Source organism: Melopsittacus undulatus, chromosome 8, assembly GCF_012275295.1.
Source record: "Melopsittacus undulatus isolate bMelUnd1 chromosome 8, bMelUnd1.mat.Z, whole genome shotgun sequence".
Taxonomy (NCBI): domain Eukaryota; kingdom Metazoa; phylum Chordata; class Aves; order Psittaciformes; family Psittaculidae; genus Melopsittacus; species Melopsittacus undulatus.
In genome coordinates, this window is record NC_047534.1 from 24,133,056 (window position 1) to 24,156,003 (window position 22,948).

Genomic DNA, 22,948 nt, shown 5'->3' on the forward strand with positions numbered 1-22,948 from the left:
TTAGAAAAGCTTGGATCTCTCATGGGGTATCTGGGACCTGTGCTATTTGGGTTGGGCTATGCAGCCACCTGCCTGGCGGTGATTCAGGCTGCACCCAGGGGCTGTGCCGATGGCAGGACCGGGGAGGCAGCTCCCCAAGCGATTTCAGACATCCCAAGCAGACATGTAAAATAGATGGTGTGTTTGCCACTAAGGCAGGCTTCAGTACCATCACAGTGCTTGCTTCAGCCAGGTCTGTCACCTCAGAGCCTGTTCCAGGGTCTGGACCAGAGGGAGAGTGAGAGGGCCCAACTGGTGTGGCCTGAGTACTGCTGCAGTGACATCCCCAGTAAAACACAGTGATTGTGTGGAACATAGGAAAGCCGAATTGAACACGTGGCTTATTGCTGGTGGTGGCTGTAGATAAGAGATATCCAAAGTAAAAATGGAGGATCCTAGTCCCAAGGGTAGATGGGTTTTCAGATTTGTTTGTTTGGTTGTTTTAAGGCAATAAGGAGAAGAGGACATAGAATAGCCCCTGGCATAAGTGTGGTTACGATGCAAACCTGTCATCAAAGCCACATACCATCTGTGGGGGGGGTTTGTTCTTGGGAAACAGTGCAAAACTGTTTTGAGATGAGTTTTTGATGCATTCCCTCTTGCTTAGGTCTAGCAGTCAGAGAGCTGCACAGCACCGCATCCCTGCTCAAGGGGATGGAGATGCAGTGCCAGTCAGCCTCCTTTTATACCAGGCCCAGGAGACGGCTGTTGCTGCCAGCTCTCAGGGGGCGCAAACTGAGAAGCAGTTCATGCCGGCACTTGGCGGGGCTGGGTGGGGTGCGGGACCGGTGCTTTCCTGCAGCGCAGGGACAGCCTGGTCCCACGGCTGCTGAGGTCCTTCTGTCACGTTTGCGGAGCCCGGAGACACCCCGACGGGCACCGGGATGGGTAGTCCCGGGCGGTCCCGGTGGCTCCCGCAGAGCGTCCGAGGGGGCGCGACAGAAGCGCCTAGGGGCGGGGCCTCTGCAGCTGGGTATTCCCGCCCCCCAGCGCCCATTGGCTGTTACCACGCTCTGCTTTGCATATTATGGACCTCTGAGCCAATTGAGTGGTGAGAGTGGCTGTTCATTAGCATACGCATCTCTGTGCTAGGCGCAGAGCAGCCGCGGTCGCGGCTCGTAGCGAACGGGGTTGGGTTGGATTGGGTTGGGGCGGGCGGCGCTCAGCAGCCCCGCCGCAGGCAGCCCCGCCGCGGGGCCCGGCCCGGGGCGCTCGGCAGCCGGCGCGCTCCCTGGGGACCGCCACCCGCTGGCAGCGGCGCGGGCTGAGCCGGCCATGGCCGCCGCCGCGCGGGACCTGCTGGGTTGAGATGAGCAGCGGCGGCGGGCGTTGGATGGGGCGGGCGGGCGGCGCAGGGCTGGCTTCGCGGGCGCGCCGCTGAGGTGGCCCCAGCGCCGCGCCGGCCGGAGGCGCCTTTTTATTTTTACCTTTTGTTGTGGTTGTTGTTGCTGGTTTTAAACCTCTCGTTTTTGTCCGCCCGCCGGTGGCGGGGCTCGGTGTGCGGAGGACGGCGGGCCGAGCCGGCGGTCGGCGGGGGCCGGCGATGCGGTGTCTCGCTCTGCTCGGCCTCGTCGCCTGGGGCCTGGGGACTTGGGCCGGGCCCAGCGGCGGAGCGTCCCCCCCCGCCCTGCCCGGCGTCTTGCAGCTGCGACGGTGACCGCGGCGTGGACTGCTCCGGGCGGGGGCTGGCCGTCGTGCCCCCGGGACTCAGTGCCTTCACACACGCCCTGTGAGTCGGGGTGGGGGCCGGGGCGGGTGGGTGCTTTGTCCCCCTTTATTTACCCTCCCATAACCGTGTGTTTATGTATCTTTTGTTGTTGCTGCGGGTCTAACGCGGCCACCACCGAGGCCGCCGCGCTCCCCCCCCCCCCGCCCCGGCCCGCGGGTGGCGGCCCGTGGGCAGCGGAGGGGCCCGCTGGGCAGCCTTCAGGGGCAGGTGAGGGCGGCGGGGCCTGAGGCGGCACCTGGGCCCGGCCGCTGCCCCGCGGGCCCCGGCCTGGCCTCTCGGAGGTTTAAAAGGCTTAGGAGGGTTAGCAAGGGGAGCCTGTGGCGGTGGAGGGGGAGCTCCCGTAGGGTTCAATGGGTTCCTGATGCCGTCCTAAGGCAGGGGAGCTGCTGCCTGCACGTGTGTGTGTGTGTCTCTATGCTATGTCCTCGCACTGCAGCGCCTTTCTCTTCAGTTTTCTCCAGAAACCAGCTCTCAGGCTAGCTGATCTTCTCCCCAAAGTCAAGGCGTTTCCAGCCCTCAGCAAGCGTGAATCAGTTAAATAAGGATGCCTGTGCTGTTACAAAACCTCCCAGTGTATATGCACAGCTGAAACTTGGAAAAAACTCCAGTGTAAACAAGCGTCGTGAGCTTTGTTGAGTTTTCTTTGTGGATAGAGAAAATTACAAACTCTGAAGACCCTTTCTCCGGTATCCTGTGATGATATAGTAAAGCAGGGACAATCTGGTGGATGTTGCGTTGAGTTTTGGTAACTTCAATAATAACGATTTTAATTGAGGAGTGAACACGCTGTTTTGTAGAGACATGACCAGAGAGGGATTTACAGCTTTCAATATGGTAGCTTTGCTAATCCACAAACCTGTTAAGTTTCACAATAAAACCTGTCAGTCTTGCCCTGCTTCTCAGCAAAGATTTGGAACGAGGTCTTGTATGGGCCAGTGGTCAGGTCTGTTATTGCTAAAGCTTTACAGCATACAGCACAGAGTGCAACCCCGGCAAGTGACAGCACATGGGTTCACATCGTGTTGTCAAAATACAGCGGCAGCGTATGCCTACGAAAATGTCACTTTTTTCCCCTCCCCCCTCTTTGTTTGCCTACGCTTAATATGCAAAGAGAGTCTGATTCTTAGTTACTGGATGTTTTGTTTACTGAGCAGGTTTCCAATTTCTCCTACCTGTTTGCATTTTTTTTCTCTCTCTTAGTTGTTCAAGCTGGGAGGAGAAAGGTTACCGAGCCTTTTGCTTGTGTAGTACCTGATGAATGGCAAAAGTTAGGGTCTCGGTTGTTACCTATGCTGAAATACTTTGTTCCTTTCTGTGCCTGTGCTGTGTTATTTGGAACTGACTTCGTGGTTGTTTTTCTGTGGCAGAAATGGTGTTTTGTGAGCGTGTGGGGTAGGGAGTCGTGAGCTGATGTTATGAAGCCTTGGATTCGCTGGTAAATTGTCTTCTCTTCACAGACAAAACCAGGAAAGTTACCCAATTTCATCAAGTACTTGAAGCCTACCTGGTAAAAGCCGCATTTAAGTGCCAGGTTTTATGGCTACTATGTTGTGTTGTACAAATGGGCTCCGTACATCTCTGCGGGCCTGCAACATGGCATTCCTTGTCTAATGGTACAAGTCGTCATAGCCAACACCCATTAGAGATAAAGTCGCTGAAGAGTTTCAGTTTGCAAGTTCCAGGTAAATTTCCCGAAGCCAGCTGAAGGCTTTTGGTAAGAGGAGATCTTCATATGCTTCAGCGTATTTCATGATGGATTTGTGTTGCTGTTGGTTTTATGCCCCTTAAACGTGAGCAGAAACTTTCTAGCTATCTTGTTCTGTGGCAGTAAAGGAAACTCTTGGTCCCCACTTGTGTTTAGTTCTGTTCCCTTGTTTACAGAAGGAAAAAAAAAAAGGACTTCTTGGCATTTCTGTGCTTGAATAGTCTCTGTTGTAGCAAGGCCACTGGAAGGTTAGGATATGTAGAAAACAGTTTTGTAGGCAATAAAAAGCTCATTTCAGACCTGCTTGGCCTGGACAGTGTACAGTTTTGCCAGAGAAGCTGAGTTGGCTTGTGAGGAGGGGAGAAAGAGAAAAAGAATAACATACATCCCTCCCCCCCCCCACAGCTGATATGTTTGTGTCATGGCAAAGTGTGTTAGCTATGTGAAGAGAAGAAAGCTTTGCTATGCTTTGTGTCAGGCAAGGTAAGGATGCCAGGAAATCCCCTTAGCATTGCTACAGGGCTTTTTTTTTTTTTCTGATTATAGCTGTAGCAGCAGTGAGTCCACAGCACAGGAGAGATGGCTGGAAGAGTGTTACAGGCAACGTTCTGTGATACTGAAGCAAAGCTGTGCCTGCTTTTCTGCTTTGGCCAGGAGAGAGCAACTAAAGGAAATTAGCTCACTATTGACCCAAGCTGGCAGTGAATGAGTTTTGAGGCAGTTGAGAGCCATGGGAAGGGGGTTGGTATTTAATTCTTCTTACATCTGTTTTCCTGCAGTCTTAAATTATTAAAATTAATGTGAATAAATTAACATAACTTCCAAAGGTGTATTTTGAAAACACAGCAATGTTTCCCCAGCTGCCATGAATGGTCAGGCAGTGACTCCTGTAGAGCCTCAGAAGCACCTCCTTTCAGGTTCCCCCCCTTATTTCCCATTCCTCAGCTCTTGACTGCTTTGCTGTTCATTCTTTGTTTACTGCAGTGGTTAGAAAGCTCCTCCAAACACAACAGATTTTTTATTTTTTTTTTGTGGAATGTACGTTAAATTCACTCCATTCATAACTGGCAAAAGGTGCTGCAACCATGGTGCTGGGTGCAGGGAGAGGAGGACTGGGGTGATAGCAGGGGGATCCATGGTTGCATGGTTACTGATGTGCAGCATGGTTACATGAGAGTAGTTGCATCAGACCAAGCAGCTTGGAAAGAGGGCATCTATAGCTCATTACTTTTGAGTCATCAGTGCGCTTTGAGAGATAGAATTTGAATGAAGAAAGGTGAGTACGTAATCCCAACCACAGTCATCTTGGTGGAGAGATTCTGGGGAGATAGACAAGAGAAAGGTGGCAGCACTAGATCCAGGCACTGTGGGGGGATGGGATGAGAGGGAGTCAGGAGGACATGACCATGGATAATTACTTGATACTTTTACTGTAGGAGGCCATTTGTTCTATATAATTTAGGTAGGTGTTTATGTAACTCTTAATTACCAGCTGCCTGTTTTTCTGTTTATAAAGGTTGTGATTTTGCTTTGTTGCAAAATAACTGTCGTCTAGCAAGTTGAGATGCCTGTGCAAGAATGTGAAAATGTTGTTTGTTTGGGTTTTTTAACCAATGCGGTGCACGCCTGATCTTTGCTATGATATTTCACATGCCATGTGCTAGAAAACATCTATTTTAGTGGGAGACAGTTATGGTAGGGCACACTTGTATTTCTCATGGGTGTCAGTTCAAGAATTCAGATTGCAATTTTAGAGGTTTAATACATGTGTGAGTCTTTTGCAGGAGATGAAAAGCAGATAATTCTAGCTGGTGACTTCAGAGGCATCTTACATGGACCTGGCTGTTTTAGGGGCTTGCCTGACACTCATGAGGAATGTAGTCCATTCTCAGTGCCTGCTATTGTATTTTGGGCACTTGAAAGGTATAAACAATACAGCTGATTTCCCTTCTGGTGCTTCTTGCTTGTATTTTTAGGGAGTGGCAGGGTCCCTTGCTTTAATTTTACTTTGAGTTGTGAAAGGTAGGCTTATGAGCCCTGGCTGCTTTAGAGGATAGAACTTCAGTCTGAAACAGTCATCTTGGTCTTTTTGGTTTTTTTTTCTATTACTCCTTTAACCTAATACTGGCTATCTTTCTGTATGCTGTGTTATGCACAAGATTTGTAAGATCAAGATGTGACAGCCTAGAAGGACCCTTCTTTTGTGTGTTTCATACCACAGGTTACTGCAGCAATCACAGAGACTTGATCCTCTGGGTTTGGTTGGTTGGTTGGTTTTTTTTTTTTTACAGTGTGCTTACTGTCTGGAAGTATCTACACTATTTCACGTTAGCATTTCATGTCCTGCTTTGTTTATGTATCAATAGCAAAAATGGTATGGTTCTGTTTGGACTCAGCAGAGCTTGTGCATTTTGTTATTTGTCTTTTCATCTGGCACTTTTTTGTAGGATGGTGAAGAAATGCAGTAGGTAGGTGTGAGATGTCTTCTTCTAATGTGTCTGGTACAAACACACAGATATTTAGCATCCTGCTTTGGTCAGATAAGCACAAGAAAAGGACATGGCTGAGGTTTTATGAAGGCTGTCTAGCAGAGCTATTACAGTGAAAAGTAAAGATGTCCAGACATGACCTTGAGTCTGGAAAATGTAGCATAATTGCAGTTCTCCTGAGATAGAAAAGTCTTATCTAATTAGAGGTTTGAAGGTTTTACAGTGACACCGTTGGGGTTTTTTTGCTTGCTTGTGCCGTATGGTGGTGATGGGATGGCAAGTAATAAGAGGCTTATTCTGGCTTTTTAAAAGCATTATTTCCCATACTAGTTTTGGAAAGACACAGTCACATCATTTTAATGGGAATATTTCTGTTAGTTGGCAGAAATGCTGTTGCATTTGTACATGCCTGTGCAATCCCACGGGTTGGAAGGGGGACTTGAGTTTGACACAGCATCCAGCACCCAGCACCCAGTGGCTGTCTCTCCAGCAGCATTCATGCAAAGACTGGAGTCTTTATGATTAATTTCAACCTATCTGATTTGTCAGTCAGTCTTGTAAACAAGTAGATGCTCTTGAGTAGTGCACAGAAAAGTGAGGTGTTTGTTGTTTCAAAGTTTGTTAAATGTTTTTTACCCTTTTAATCTTTGTTGGCAGAAAATTTGGTGTTTTCCTCCTTTTCTTTTATCCCTCCCCCCAAAAACCCCAGTGCCCTGCTGTAGCATGTAATTTGTCAGGTATTTGGCTTTTATTTTGTACGTTGAGCATTTGTATCAGCAATATGACATATCATGTTTGATGCTTCCTGACAGAGGCTCCTGAGTGTGACTTTGGGGAATAAATGCTAAGATGATTCTTCAGCGTGAAAAAAAAAAGTTGGACTTTAATGTGAGCAAGTTTATGCTAGTAAATAATTACCTTTTCAGTTCTTGAGAGGAATTTACTAATAACTATCTGCTTGAGATGGAAAATATGGAAACGGTAATATGAGGACTGAAAAACAAAACAAAACCCAGAGAAACCTCCTCCGCAAGGATCTTTATTTGTTTTGTATTCTACATCTAAGCCAGCAATTTTTGCAGAACACAAGCTCTTATTTACCCAGAGAAAATTACTGGCCTAGATTTCAGAAGGGCTGAGCACCCATATCTCATTTTAGAGAGCCTGGGAGCTGTGGGGCTTCAGGAGTGTCTCTTGAGTGGCTGAGACCCTCCTCTCAGCCACCCTTGTGCTTTTGCTAAAAGCTTCTTCCTGAAGGTGGCCCTCCTGTTGGGAAAGGGCAGGAGCTGATGTATTTATATCATGGAAGATTTGCCAACAGCTCAGGTTTGCCTGCTCCTTGTTTTGCAAGCAAGCAAGGGAGTGAAATGGATGGGGCTGGTTAGCTTCAGTATGGCCGCATGGGACTTCATGGCCAGCAGTTATTCTATTAAGGGATGAATGTGTTTCAGGCAGCAGCTCTGTGCTGCCAAGCTGTGGTTTTGGGGTTCTTTACGGAAGAAGCAGAAAGTCAAAAATAGCTTGAGGAAGAATTATAAAGATCTGTGTGATCTAGAAATAGGAGACAAAGGTGGGAAAAGGGTACATGAGAGAGGATAAGAGAAGAAGCCGTCTGTATCTCAAGAAGCCTGTAAACTGAAGCAACAGAGATTTAAATGTTCTGAGATGTTTGCCAACAGAGGTATGAAAGGGATTTCATGGATTAATGGTCCCTGGGCATCCTCCCCACCTGGTAAACTCACCACCTGCTGCCATAGTGACCTAGGGTTTTGTTGCAGGGGAAATACTCTTCTGTGGTTTCCCATACCTGCCTTTCAGGTACAGCTGCAGTTTTCTGATAAGATGTTCTCAAACTTTGGTCTGAGAAGAGATTTCTGGTCATGTGATGTTGGTTCTTGAAGCTTTCCCACCGCCGGCTTGCCCTGCACAGCCCTTTTGGAAATGTGGAAATGCGGAGGTAGCTGTTGGTATTTTCTTTGCTGATAGATGAGCAGTTGGTTCAGTTGATGTAGAGCTGCATGCAGCAATGGGTGGCACAGCAGAAGAGAGGAAGATCTTGATGTTACTATATAAATAACTGCCCTCATTATAAACATCTTTAAAATCCCTTGTTTCAGAATCAAGCCCAGATTTATTCACTTTTGTTTTCCAAATAAAGCTGATATGTCCCAATGAGAAGCATCTATTATTAAATATATGGGTGCCTGGAAAGTGTTATTAAATCATGCAGGAACAGCATGTGATCTACCTGACAAAACAATTGATCTTTTTTGCTTTTCTTTTAAAGTGCTTAGTTACTGCAGCTGTCAGAGTTTCACTGAAATTGAAAGTTTCCAAATCTGATGTTATGTATTTCAAAATGCATAGCTGAAATAGCAGAATCCATTTTATTTTACTGTTGAATGATTTAAGTGTTAAAGGCTTGTGACAAGGTCAGAACTTTCCATTTCCCAGAAACACACTGCTGTTGCTGAAAGATTAGGGGAAATCTGTATTTCGGCTTCTCCCTGGATTTGAAAGCTCATTCTGCATAAACCAGTCAACTGACATCAGTAATGATATGCATCTTTTACAAAACAACAGAGGGGACTGTCTCAAAAACACCAGCTTAAAGTAGGTGTCTGAAAATGACTGCTGAATTTGAATATGTAACAACTAACTGATAGCATTATGCGTCATGTCAGTCAATATGATAATGTTTTAAACATAACATTACAGAAATAAAAATAAATTCCTTAGGCTTCTCTTGTGTGTTTTGCACTTCTTTTTGATGAATACAATTCATTAGGGAAAGTCGTGAGTATGTGGAAGGTAAGAGCAATACATTTTTTCACTACTGAAGAAAGATTTCCATGCTTCTCAAGTGATAGCAGTTTTGAATGTAGCCAAGAGTTTGTTTGGTATAACAGGAGATAACTATAAAGTGTATAAGGTCTGTGGTTGAAATCTGATGCTCACAGTGCATCAGTGGTTTTATTCCTTCATCTTGTTGATGTTTTTCAAGTCTAATATTGATAAATACACATGTAATTAAAAATCTTGGTTTATAACTTTGTTAACTGTAGGTAATTCAGACAATGGCTGCTAATTTTTGACAATTTAGCCTCAAGATTCTGGCACAGTGAAGATACTATTGAAGTAAATTTTGAGTCTGATTTTAATATTTTCCTAACTGCAGATCAAAAAATAATAGCTATTTTTTTTTCTTCAGGGGTAGGAAAACTATCACAAAGGTTAAGAACTATAGCTTTTTGTTTGTTTTTAATATAGTAACTAATTCCTGTAAGCTTCGCATTAAAAACACGGGAGGAGCCTCAAACTGTCAGGGTGGCCTGGAAAAAGGTATAGAAGCTGCACAGGAGGGGTTTCTTTGGGGCAGAAGAGATTTTATTATTTTTCCTGCAAGAGAGGAAGTGCGAATTTTTTTATCTTGAGGAAAAGATGAAATAAATGTGAAGTCAGATGAAGTTGTAGAGAGCTTTTTGAAGAGTACCCTGAGCAGTCAACCCTCAGAGAGGAAACAGCTGTATTTGCAGCTTCCAGTTGAGCTTTCTTTTACTAAAACGTAAAGGCTTTTTTAGTAGTTTACTTCCTTTCCTCTCCCCGTCCAGTCCTGAAGGAATGCTAGGTCTTGCAAGGGCTTTTTTCACCTTAAACTTTTTGAGCAAATGTGTTTGGAGTTTTTAACTGGTACACAATTAGCAGTGAATCATAAATGGATGTGCAATTTCAGAGGTATGCAGGGGAGGCCTAAACCTGTTTAATTTAGCTCAATAATACTACAAACACAGTTGTGTATTTTAGAACCTTGTTCTGTGAAAATGTGTTTTTGTTTGGGAGTTTTCCCATTACCTTCTTGACATCTGCATGGTTACAGATGAATAGCCTGACCCGGTGCCCCAGTGGGGAGAGCGGCGTGGCTGTGCTTTCAATAGGCATGTCTCTGACAAAGGAAACATATGGAATATTTCATTCCTGTCTCTGCAAGGGCAGAGGGCTGGCGGCTTCAAACTTCGTGGTAGATTGGTAAGCTAGCCACAGGGTTTTTGGTGTGAGCCCTCAAAATGCTCTTGCTAAGGGCGTCATGCTTTGCTATGGGACAGGAATCATGGATGTAGAGCAAAGCTCTTTTGGCATTGCAGTATTAATAATGTGACCAGGCAGTAGAGTTCACCATAGTTGCCTTTCTTTCTTCTAGATGGTACTGAGTGATGGAACTGTTAGAACAAGTCCAGAGGAGGGCCACGAGGATGATCAGGGGATTGGAGCACCTCCCGTATGAAGACAGGCTGAGAAAGTTGGGGCTGTTCAGCCTGGGGAAGAGAAGGCTGCGTGGAGACCTCATAGCAGCCTTCCAGTATCTGAGGGGGGCCTACAGGGATGCTGGGGAGGGCCTGTTCACTAGGGACTGTAGTGATAGGACAAGGGGTAATGGGTTGAAACTTAAACAGCAGAGGTTTAGATTGGATCTAAGGAAGAAATTCTTTACTGTCAGGGTGATGAGGCACTGGAATGGGTTGCCCAGGGAGGTTGTGAATGCTCCATCCCTGGCAGTGTTCAAGGCTAGGTTGGATGAAGCCTTGGGTGGTGTGGTTTAGTATGAGGTGTCCCTGGCCATGGCAGGGGTGTTGGAACTGGATGATCTGAAGGTCCTTTCCAACCCTAACTATTCTATGATTCTATGTCTAGTGGAAGGTGTTCCAGAATGGGGGTTGGAACTAAATGAGCTTTAGGATCCCTTCCAACCCAAACTGTTCTGTGGTTCTTTGTTTTTTGTTAACCATCTGGGTGCTGCGGTGGCTGGCATTTGGTGTTCAGTAGGTGCTAAAGTTGCCAGCGCAGATGCAAGGGTCCCTCTGGAATGTGCCTTGGGGTCTGCCTTCCCCTATGCCCATTACATTCCCTTTCAGAGCACAAAATGGGACTAGCTCTTCCTGTGATCCAGACACTGTGATGTGTTAGCTTGAAAGTGCGTTTGTTTTTCCCCATTCAAGGCTTTGGGCTTGTGGCAGGAAAGCATGGATGGTTTGCTCCTGTTGCAGTACTGCCTTGGAGGAGAGGATAGTGCAGGTCAGGAGAGGATGTTGAGAAAAGCTTTGCTGCTCCATGCCTTCTTAAAAGGACTTGGTGGTGTCTAGCTTCAGTCCTTCCTTTGTAAAATTCTGTTTCATATGTTTTTAAAAATAACCCTTGCTATTTTTCTGAATGCTGTTTTTCCGAATGCTATTTTTCCGGAACAATAGTGGGTACAGGTAGTTCCTCTGGAAAAGTGAAGAGACTTCAGTGTGCAGGCCTCTCTCTTTGGGGCAATGGATCTTTCTGTGGGGAAACCTCATGCTCCTCCCTTGGCAGAATAGTGGATCTGGCCTTCATTTGCTTCTTGCACCTAAGATTTGTGAAGGAGCCATCTTCTCTTTCAGGTACTGTGTTTGAGAGACTAAAAATGTGTTTTTAACCATGGGAAGCATTGGTCAGATTGGAAAACACGCTTCGTTGCTCTTTCAGTGCTCTCTGAGCTGCTCCAGCAAGTTAGGAGCCCTTGAACCTACTGAAGGGAGCCCCATGCTGTTTGGAAGATTGATGCACTTATGCGCAGACTTACACATTCTTTAAGGGAATTTTGAAAAGCTGCTGCCAACAGCAATCTGCAGATTCCTTGTTCATCTTTTTTAGTTGTGTTTCACTCAAGCAGTTCTCACCCTGCTGTGTTTCCTCTGGGTGTCTCCCTGGGGTTGTGGTGGTCTTTATGGAATTAAGAGAGGGGGATACTGAGCTGGGAGAGAAAAGGATATGGTCCTGTGTAAGGGGCCCTATTTGGAGAATATAGTTGATGGTGATTTGGACCTGCACAGACTTCTGCCTTTAGGTATTTTCACTCCTTTTTGTTTTTTTAACATTTAGGTTTGAAAATAAAAAAATAAAAAGAAAATAGAAAAAAAGGGAAAAAGAAAAATATGTGCTAATATTGACCAGACTGTTAATATTTTACAGAACTAGTATGAGTCTTGCTAGGTGTAGAAAATCCATGTCTCTTCCAAGGGCAAATCTGCTGGCTCTGTGCTAAGTGTTTAGTGGAGGCATTAAATCTCTTCAATATCCAGGTCAATCATTGATTTAGAATTGACTTGCCTGACATGTCATTGTCAACTAGTTTATTTACATGCTTTTTTTTAACCTGCTTCCCGAAAAGACAGGTCTTTGGTTTCCATATCAAATATGTACAGTATCTTGATGTTTAGGACTTCTAAGCAGGGTTTTGATATGGTTTGAGGATAATAAATGGCAGTTCTTTAGTGTTTCAGCAGAAGCCTCTGCATTTGTGCAGCAGGGCCAGTTTTTTCCTCCTTAAAATAAAATACATGTATTTTTCAACTCTGAAGTAAGTGTGCCGTTTTTTCCTCACATAATTTTTTTGCTCTAACAACTAACTGGTCTGTAACATAGATGAGATTGATGCTTATTTCCAAATACCTTGGATATTTTGCCAAGTATATTCCCATTTCCTGCAGGCATAGTGCATCACCTAGTCTGAGCTGATGCAGTGCAATGAGGAATAGAGAATAGTGGCATGATAACATAAGCATAAAAATATTCCTTCTTAATGGTGTTTTCGCACTGAATTTGGCTCAGCAAATTTGATATCCGGTCTGATTTGACTTATTATTAGTCAGACTGATATTGTAGGTCACTTTGCTGAGCAAATTGCTTTGTCCTGTGGCATCTTCCATGGGAATAGACAGCTTCTGTTTCATCTCTGTCCTTCAAGGGCCCGGCAGAAGATACAGCTTGGGGCTCACTCCTCGTCTGCAGTTAGTATGGAACTGGTGTGGCCCTTTGGGCTTTTCTAGATAAGACATTTGGGAAGGCTGGGGGAGCTTTGTGCAGTTTGATCCTTGACTGCTTGCTCTCTTAATGTCTGTGCCAGACTAATAATCTTTTGCCCATGTAAGCTTTGTTACCACAATAGATAGGATAGAAGCAAATGCTTCAAATGATAAGTAATGTGCAAGTGATCACCAAGTTGGGAAATTCTGCCATACCATGACAGTCTAAAATCTTCCTCCATGAGCATTCTATAACATGAGTCTGTTTTATAGAATCCTGTGCAAATTGGCAAACATTTGTGCATGTGTCTGTTTTGCTGTGTCTGATAAAACCATGTTATGCTGGCCGGAGTCCATCACCTCTCCCTCATCATCTCCTCCTTTACCCCCCACCCCCCCCCAGCTCACCCTCCCCCACCCCATTTGTTCAGAGTACATCTGGACTTTGATCTTTTTTCTACAATCTTGGAGCAGTAAATATTAGTCATGCAAAAATGGGTATAGAGTCACCTGTATGGGGTTGGTTCTGTTGGATGACTAAACAAGCAACAGGTACTATCCTGAACTTTGGCTGGTATTTTTCTTTAAATAAGAACTTGGGTATTTTTCCTGCCCTGTTGCAGCAATCTGGAATTACAGCATTACCGAGGAGTTATCCCTATTCCAGAGTACTTCTCTTCAACAAGCGCTAGTTGAACACGGGAGTTGCAGTGATAGCTCCTGTGCGACCAGTCCCTGCTTGGTGTTTCACACTGTAGAGGTACTGGGGAAACAGATTTCTACAAAGTGGTCATGATATATGTACTCTTATCAACCCACCCTCTCTCTTCCCCCAACCCCCCCTTTTGACAGACAGTACATTAGTTCTGAATTGTGGTGTTGCAGAGAAGGACAAGAAGTGTGTAGTGCCTAAGGTCATTCATCCCACACACGAGGTATGTTTTAATTGCTGGTGTCCTTCTTAAACTCCTATGTCAAATTGAAAAGTAGCTTCTGATTTTAAGAGAATAGGTGAACCACAGTGTGAATCAATAATGAAATTACAGAGGTATTTTATGTATGACCATTTCCAGTATTACTTTGCATGTCCTCTGCAAAAGGATGAAGCCCTTTTGTGTGTCTGATTTAAAGAAGGAAAACTCATTGAGTAGTAACACCTTACTTCAGGATTTGAGCCCTGCCGTCTGTTTGCATTGCAGTGCAAGCCTTATGTCTGATGATGGTGAGGTTTGCTGCCCAGACACCATTCTTTAGCTCTATTGTACATAGATGGAAATCTGTTTGTATATCCAGCCTTAAAAGTTAATCTAAGGGCTTTGCTGAATGGGTTGAGAGATAAATTGCAAAGTTTTAAGGTTTGGTAAAGGAGGCAGAAGGGTTCTCACAGCAGAGCACTGCTAGCAAATGGGTCTTTGGAGGCTGATAGCAGATCTTTTAACAGTTCGCATCTGCCAAATTACTGGGAAAGCCTTAATGTCTGCCTACATTACAGATTTTGGTTTTTTCCTTTTGGAGTTCAGGCACACCAGCATGGACCTAAATAGGATTGCTTTTTAACCTGCCATTATGAAGTTGTCTCTTTTTGGTTTAGCTGTCCCCTGAAGTGTCTCAGATGTTAGAAATACAGAGTATTGCTCTGTATTTGCTTTATATTTTAAAAGCGGTTAGTACATAGTATACTTTAACAGAATATATGCAGGTCATCCAGGAAGCTTCAGCAAATACCAGCCAAGAATGTGTGCAATTAAAACCACAAACAACCCCTGCTCTGCTGCCATCTTGTCAACAGCAGCAGTGCATGGCTCATGTCTTAGGTTCTTTTCCCCAGACAAGCAACTCAGAAGGCCAGGAGAAGAAGATTCTGTTACAGCTTTTCTTCAGCAGCTTTTCAGGGTTGTGCAAGCAACTTTCATTAAGTTTTCACACAATAGCCCAGGACTTTTGAGGAAAGACTAGACTAGGAACTCATAGCACTTATTCATATATGTTGCATTCATTTAGCTGGGGTGGATTCCAAAACACCGTTGCAGTTGAAGCATAAGAGGCATCTTAAAAGCTGAAAATCTTGGTCATACTTCAAGCATTTTTAGCTGTTTATCTGCAGAGAGATTAATGAGCGATAGGTAACTGTTGGATCCAGGCTTGCAGAATGCAGTTGAACTGCTTTAGGTTTCAGCACACTCATTTAATTACTGGGTTACTGAAAGTTTCTTCTGCTGTGGGGGTGCTGCTATATGCATGTGAGTATGTAGGGGAAACATATATGTTTATACAAAGAACTCACATTTATGCAAAGAACTCTGAATGAAGTTTGGGGATACTGTGTTTGTGTTGTCTAGACAGTCCTGCTTTAGATTACCCCCTTCCTTAATTTCCTTTCAAAAAGATCGCAGATAGGTCTTGCTATCACTTACAGTCGATTACTTCAGTGTTCATTTCCCCTATATGATTTAACATGCACAAGCTTAATTATTCTTTTCTGCCCTGGGGAGAGGTTTCCTTCCAATAATTACCTTCACTGCCCTTTACCCTTCTGCACATTAGTTTGTTTGGAGAAATGTAGCTGCTCAGTAAGCAACTCCATACAAGGCAGTGCCTGGAGCTCTCTTGGAAGCATAATTTATACCTTTTGCATAGCATGTTAAACTTCAGTTTGCTGAAACTCAACTGCTAGATGTACTGCATTAGCAAGCTCCAAATATTTCTCCCTTTGCCGAAGGTGGTGTGGGTCCTGCAGAAAAGCACTAGTTAACACTGCATCTTGGTACTGTAATGGGACAGGACAGCTAAAAAGGAAAGGGCATTGACTTTAGCAAATGGCATCTATTAATTCTACCATTTCTACTAGCAGCTGTTGTTTAGTCAGACACTATTTTAATGTCAAAAGAGAATAACTCCTTATGAGATGAATGTGATGCAATGCTGCCAGACTGATTGCTCCTGTGATAGCAAAGAAATACATATTTAATCCTGTGGAAATTTCTCAGGGTTATATCCTTCTGGTTCCTCCTAATGCTGTTCTTCCTAATACATAGGATGGGGAAAAGAAAACAGGAATAGTAAAGACCGTCAGGACTGAAGTGGATAAATAAATTGTTAAAATAACTTTAAGTTGATGGTAGTTAGAGGAGGTAAGACTGATCATTTCTTGGAATAAGCAGTACAGAATTAGTTCTATAAGCTTTGTCTTCCGCAACGTTAATCAGCCCGTATGCTACACAAAATTCAATACGATACATTAAAGGGATGGGGATGTTTCCTTCTCCATCAGGTTTACTGTAGATAAACTGTAAACCTGGTAGAGAAAAAAGTAAATAAAAATTGTTCTTATTTAGCTATTTTGTGGTAAATATAATGAAAAGTAGCAGAAGGTTCCATTTGTCTTGGACCTCTGAATATTCAGTGCTATTATTAAGATGGAATAATGACCTTATTATTACACAGTCTGTAAATATATTTGTAAATTCAAGTGTCTTCATATATGTGGAAAAAATAAACTGTTTTGAACATGACAAAGCCATGTACGTTTTTTAATTATGCTACCTTCATTATATCCTGATGTTTGTTAAAACACAGAAAAAAAGTGATCATGTTCTAAGTGTCTTCTCATCTTTTGTTTTAAGGTAGTCTCGTAAAGCTCTGGTCTCTGATCCATTGCAGGATTACTTGTCCCTCAACTAAAAGCTAAATTATTACGTCTGCTTTATACTTTTCAGATTTGATAGTGGATATAAGATGTGTTGGTGTTTACCACGGGATCTGACAGAATAATTAGCACTATCTCATTTCTGGTAGGTTAAGTATTGAGAATAATAGGTGTAACTAAAAATAAAAAGAGGAAATGGTTGGCTAGTTTCAATAAAAACCTTTTTATCCTCTCAACTTTCATGTGGTTCATTATTACTGTTATTTTTTAACAGTATCTCCACAGTTTTGCTGGTGTTAGGTTGGAAAAATTGCTGTGTTGTTCTTAATACATTATGAGATTGGTAATGAGAAAAACAGGGTGTTGGTAATACTCAGATGTCCATATTAGAGACAGGTTTTGAGCTGCATGGCAAGTTTTACTGGCCCCAGTTTCCTGATTCAGTAAAACCCATAGTCTTTCAAGGAAGAAGAAACCGGACTTCTTTGAAGCAAGTGAGAACAAGAAAAACCAGATCTTTTTATTAATGGAGCTTGGGAGGGGTATTCTTTGTCCACCTTGTATCCATTATAATTGTCTTCACTGCAACATAGGTTTATACATCAGAAAGTATTTTGCTTTGACCTATGGCCTTTAGGTAAGTGCTGGAGGATAGCAATGGATGCCTGTAGGATAGCAATGATGAAGTTAAAATGTGCCCATGTTTGCTGCGTTGGAGATAGAAGGAGATAAGGGTTCACAAGCCCAATTTTCTTCTTGGAGTTAATCTATAAGATGCATATTGCTGGAAAGATGCATGTGCTATTTCTATCTACAAGCAGGCTAGAAATGCAGGTGGATTACTTGATTGCCTTTTGTGGCTCTCTGGCTTTTCCATCACACATGCATCAGATGCGTTTATATAAAAAATTGATCCAATGTACATGATTAAACTTGACAAGCCTTAGTCTCTGTTGCTAACAGTGTGGGCTGGATAGGTAATGTGGTAGGTCTTTGTTTTTCATGTAAATACTTGTAGTGTTCTTTTGCATTAACTGTGCTGGGTTTTTTTCTTGACAGTTTAGTGATTAAAATCTACTTGGTTTTAAATAGGTATAGTTGTGTACTGAGAACAGAATTAAAGAGAGAACTTTACCTTTTCAAGAAATTTAAGAGTAATAAGTGCTTCTTTGACCTCTTGTGGCAAGTGATGGCTGTCAGTTTTTTTGGCTGAAGGTTTCTGTGAAATATTTCATTTGCTTGTATGCCTTTTCCTTGAAAATTAGAAAAATATGCTACTTCTTAGTTTATATTCTTGGGTCAGCAATGGTAAGTAGTAGTATTTTTATTCGCGTCAGGGCAGAATCCACAAATCCACAGGTGTACTACTAAAGTTGGTTAGCACAAGTATCCAGTTTGGGATGCGATTCCTGACTGACAAAGTCATGATGGAGAGCGCCTCAGATGTCCACACAGGGATTTTTTGGGAGGGTTGTTTGTTTTTTGTTTTGATTGTTGTATTTTAAGACCTTGGCTGTTTAGGTACCGAGATCCCCCTGTCCTGGGCACTTGGAGCTGTATCTGGGGCTTTGGGGCGGCATGGGAGAAGCTGGGTCCTCTTTTGCTTTTTTTGCATTATACTGCAGTGGTGAATATTAACATTGTGTTGCAGTTTTACCAGATGCTCTTATGAGACTTTTATCAGCATTATATGAATTTGGATTGTGGCTGGTGCATTGGACGTATTTAGAATGACATTTCATGCTTGTTTTCAGAATTTAACTTCTCTTTGCTGTTGATCAGGAGTTCCTCCTGAACTCCTGTGGTAAATAATCATGGTCAAGGTCAGCAACACAACACATCCTGATAAAGGTACATGAACAGGCATTCCAAGAATATGTGCTTGCTTGGGCCTTCAAAACCAAGTCATGTAGACATTGTCTTTTTTAAAAAAACATATTTTATTCTTGCCTTTTAGTACAGTTATATTGTATTTTCTTGTAGTAGTAGGAAATGGGAACAATGTCCATGCAGCACAATTGATAATCTTGTGTTATTTCTTGTCTCCTTAATTAAGTAGTCTGAGGTCTGACTAGGAGAGATTTTGGTGTGTAGTACCTAAATAGGCCAGTCTGATTTTGAAAAGCAAAATCACCAAGTACTACTGCTAGATTACCATTTCTGAAAGGCAGGTTTCTTTCTTGTCTGTGTGAATATGGATACATGCAGCTAACACTGGTATATTTAAAAAAAATTAAAAACTAAAAAGAATAAAGAAGGTCTAAGCTGATTTTATACCCAGTTGCATTTTGACTAGATGTATGTGATCTTTATAGCAAGTGCTGCTTGTTAACGAATGCCTGCTGGATAGGTAGGTAGTGTAGAGGGGGGTTTTAAACCATTGCTTTTTGTCTTCACTCAGATTGGTATTAGTAATAGAAATGTCTTCGTTCTGTTCCCACATCGTGTTGTGTGGGGTTTTGTCACTGAGAAAAAAGTCATTCCTGTTCTCTTTCAGGGAAGAAAGCATTTTGGAGACTACCAGAGCTTCCACCTGTGTTGTTTTTTTTTGTCTGCTGATGATTTTGGTACTGTTTGGCTGCACCTTCTATCACTGGACCTTCTATCACTGGACTGATCTAATGCAAGGAAGCTGCCCAGATGCCACCTTTCACAGGCCAAGAGTATTTACAAGACAATGGTGAGGGGCTGCAGCATGCTGGAGGGATTGGACCATCGCTGGCCGGTGATGGCTTCCTTAGGTCCTAGTTGTACCTGATGCTTCCCACCCATCCCTATACCCTTCACTGCACTGGGTGCCCCACAAAAACAGGGGCCATGTTAGCCTGCTGTTGAGGCTGGTTTGGGGTGGGAAGGAACATGGTGACTGGCTTTGGCCAAAGTAGCCTGCACCTACAAAGATGGTATTTCAGTGGTGTTTTCTTAGGACTATTTTGTTTCCTGTTTGTGGCTGGGGGAGATGACCTTCAAGAAGAGAGCAGCTGCTGTGTGCTCAGATATTTCTAGGAAGTTTCTATAGCTCTTCTGTTCAGCAGTGACTGCCTGTGCTGACAGAAAGCAGTAGTAGTCCTTAGATGTCCTGTTTCATACACAAACACCGGTATTCCATCAGTTTGGTCGTGAATAGTGGAGTACAGATTACCTTCATGTATATTAAATGACAGCAGATACTGAATTGTATGGAAGGTCACCAAACCCAGCAGGGAACATACCTTTGCCTTCACCAGCTCTGATTTTCAGACAATGCCAGTGCGTCATATGCAGTTGCAACAAATTAGTTCCCTACGTTACCCCATCCTTTCTCAGCTGCCTGCTTTAGGATGCCCAGGGATATTTCATCAACTTGCCTTCCTTTTGGGAGCTGCTGGCTTGCGAAAGATTGGGGTGAGCTGTTGCAATTACACCAGATTTATGACCACCTGTGTTTAATTTTTGTTCTTGACATAGCAATGGATGTACAGCAAAGAGTGGGCACAGTAAGCTTGAACTTCTTTTTATGGATGATAATATTTAAAAGCTAAAACGTAACAGTATTTCAGTTGTGAATACATGGAAATTGTGTGTACTGCTTAATGTGTTTCAGAAATCCCTGTTACTTTTCTTCCTTAAATACAAGAAAACAGGCGTGTAATGCCTCATTGAAAGAAGTCTGTAGGGGTGCTTTGTGAGGGTCTTAATTAAGGGCTTTGAAAGACTAAACAAAAGGAAAAAGAAAATGCTACAGGGTTATTGTTATTCCAGCCCATTGGCTCAGCGAGCTGACCATCCATTGGTGCCTTCTGTCCATTCGGGAGCTGAATGACACTTTTGTTCGTGGTTAACAGAGGTGAAAGAAGCCAATTATTGCCTGTCTTTTCCACAGGGCAGCTGCAGACGGATTTCACTGCAGGCAAATACGGACTTTTCTGCCACAAGGATGGTTGTGATGACAGTTATTTTTGTGGAATTGTATGAAAGAAAACAGATTTTTTTTCTTTGCCCCCCCCCTCCCCCCTCCAGTGACTTGTGTAGATGTTTATTGAAAACTACTGTGAATATGCTGTTGTGGAATGGGAATGTGTCCCCACGATAAGAGCGTACTTGGCTTTTTCTCAGGGCGTCTGAGAGAGTGAGGTTTTTTGGGTTTCTTTTTTCTCCTCTTATTTCTTTTGTATTTTTTTTTCTTTGCAACTGCAGTTAATTTTAACTATAGGGGGGTTTCTAATTGGTGTGCAGTGGGCATTAACCCTCTCATGGCTGCCAGCTCAGGCTGTGCTGGTTGCTTTGTGTGCCGTAGTGATAGAAGGACAACCTCTGCAGGTTGCTGTTGTAGGACTTCCTAAAACACGTCTGCATGCCATTAGGGACCTTAGAAAGTGTCCCTGTGCCTGAAACTTGCCATCTCTTCTCCCACATCTGTTGGCTGGACCAGTACGTTGTAAAATCCCTTCCCATACCTCTTGCTTTTTAAATTCCAAATTTTTTCCTTTCTCCCTATTTTTTGTTTGTTTGATTCTTTGAGCTTCTACTTGTAGTTTAAGTGTGTGAAAAGACTTGGTTGATGAATAGCCAGATTCAGCAACTGTTTTGATTCTGGAGAAGTCTCTTCCAGCTGGGGGAAAATATTGAGGAAGCACCCATGCTGCAGTCAGAGTTGATCCATCTTGGTTTGTGATGCTGGAAGACTTCTTGGCATGTTAGCTGCGGAGGCCTCTTGGTAGTTGTGGTAGCCTCCTTGTGTAGCCATCTAAAATCTGTATCCAGGCATAGTTCATCATATAGTATATATATAAAAAAAGGTGGTGCTTGTCATCTTATGTGACTTTCTGCAGCAGGTGAATGGAGAGTCTTGCCTTTTGTCTTTCAGCCTTCTGAGGTTGGAAGCTGTTTGAGGACATTAATCCTTCATCTCCCATTGCCTTAAGAGTTTTTGTGCTTTCAGTTGGTTTCTCTTCATCCAGATTGAATATTTTCCTTTACAGATTTTTTTTACTGAATGGCTTGTCTATCTACAGACATGACCGCTCCTGCTAGTTGCCCCTGTATTGCCAGCCCACATTGAGTGAAGTTAGTTGTGTCCCCCATGAGCTTGGCATGGTGCAGACAGCCTAGCTTGAGGTTCTTGATGGAGGAGCCATCCTTTCTGGAGGATGTGGCTCTGTGGGCTCTTGTTATCTGTTGGATGGTGTCAGTGGTAGGGCTGTACCTTCACCAAGTTCTCAATATGAGTGATGCAAATGTGTGCAGTTCTCTGATGTTGCTAAATGGTTTTTACTGCAGACTTTGGGGGAGAAAACCCACCATTATGTATGTGCCCACCACAGGTGCTGTGTCACCTGTGGTGGGCACATACAGTTCATGATTTACACCATGAACATTTAATAAAGATATTATGTTGCTTTAGCATGACAGCAAATTGAAGTTGAGAAGGTGGGAGGGGAAAAAAAGCTGTACCACTTGGACCACCGAGCAGAGAGTTCTGTTTTTTTTACAAGGGAAAGCATAATTTGTGCTTGAAATGAAATAATTTGCTTTAGGTCAGGTAAGAATGAGATAATTCCTAACTCTCATTATGCAAGAAGAAATAAAATTGGTTTAGAATGCTTCCTTGACATCCCTTGTTCAATCCTATGCTGTTGGAAGTAGAACCCAAAACTGTAGCTCTTATCTAAGAGTCTGCTGGCAGACATTTTGTGCAGCTTTCATTTCAATTTGTGTCTAAGTGTCACTGCAATGTAGGGTGGATGCTCAGCCCATGTACTTATGCGTGTAAGGGCCTTGGCCGTCCATCTCAAATAAAAAGAGGAATGTAGCTGAGACCAGAGTACCTGTAAAGACTGGGAGGCTGTTTGGATTCTTGTCTTAAGCTACACATCTTGTCAATAGGCAGCAACCCTCCCTTTACCATCTGGTGAAGGTATTAACTTCAGAGTGTTTCAAGCAGACTTTAACCTTCAAAGTCACAAAGTGGAAATTATTCTTCTGTTCAGGTACTGTGCGGTAGTTGATGATCAATATTTTCCATAACCTAAGTTTTACATTGTATCAAAATGTGCTTTGTCAGCTACTTCAAGGTGCTTTGGAAATTCCTATGTAAAAGCACATTTGGTTCTCTAAAGGCCATTTCAGGTGCTGCCACAAAATCTATTTTGACACTAGAAAGCTGCACAGTGTGCTTTTAGTTTTCCCACAGTATGTAGATAATTATAGTGCTGTATTGCAGGAAAAGATTAATTTTCTTCTTTCCTCCTAGAAATAATTTTTAGTTACATTTTATATGTTATGTGCAAGTGAAAAAAATCTTAGATGCTGAACCTGTTGTATATACATTTGGACTGATTGAGACATTTACATTTTGTATTCTGGCTTGATTCTGTCAGTGACTGTGTTCATACACCATTTTTATTTTGCTCTTTTTTGCTTGTAGCCTTCTAAAAATGCAGGGCTTGCCAGACTTCTGAGGCTCAGGTTGCTTTCTAAACATTGGGTGGAACAGACTAGGAGACCAAAATAAACCAGAAGAAAATGAATAAAATC

General features: G+C 43.2%; 1 protein-coding gene across 1 annotated transcript in view; it reads left to right on the forward strand.

The window, feature by feature from the left end:
• The first annotated feature begins 1,459 nt into the window (after positions 1-1,459).
• The window catches only part of LGR4 (leucine rich repeat containing G protein-coupled receptor 4), a 78,875-nt gene continuing 57,386 nt past the window's right edge, over positions 1,460-22,948 (forward strand). Inside the window, 2 exon segments of the mRNA XM_034065616.1 lie at positions 1,460-1,654; positions 1,656-1,768. Of these exon segments, the coding sequence (XP_033921507.1) occupies positions 1,583-1,654; positions 1,656-1,768 (185 nt within the window). The 5' untranslated portion in view covers positions 1,460-1,582.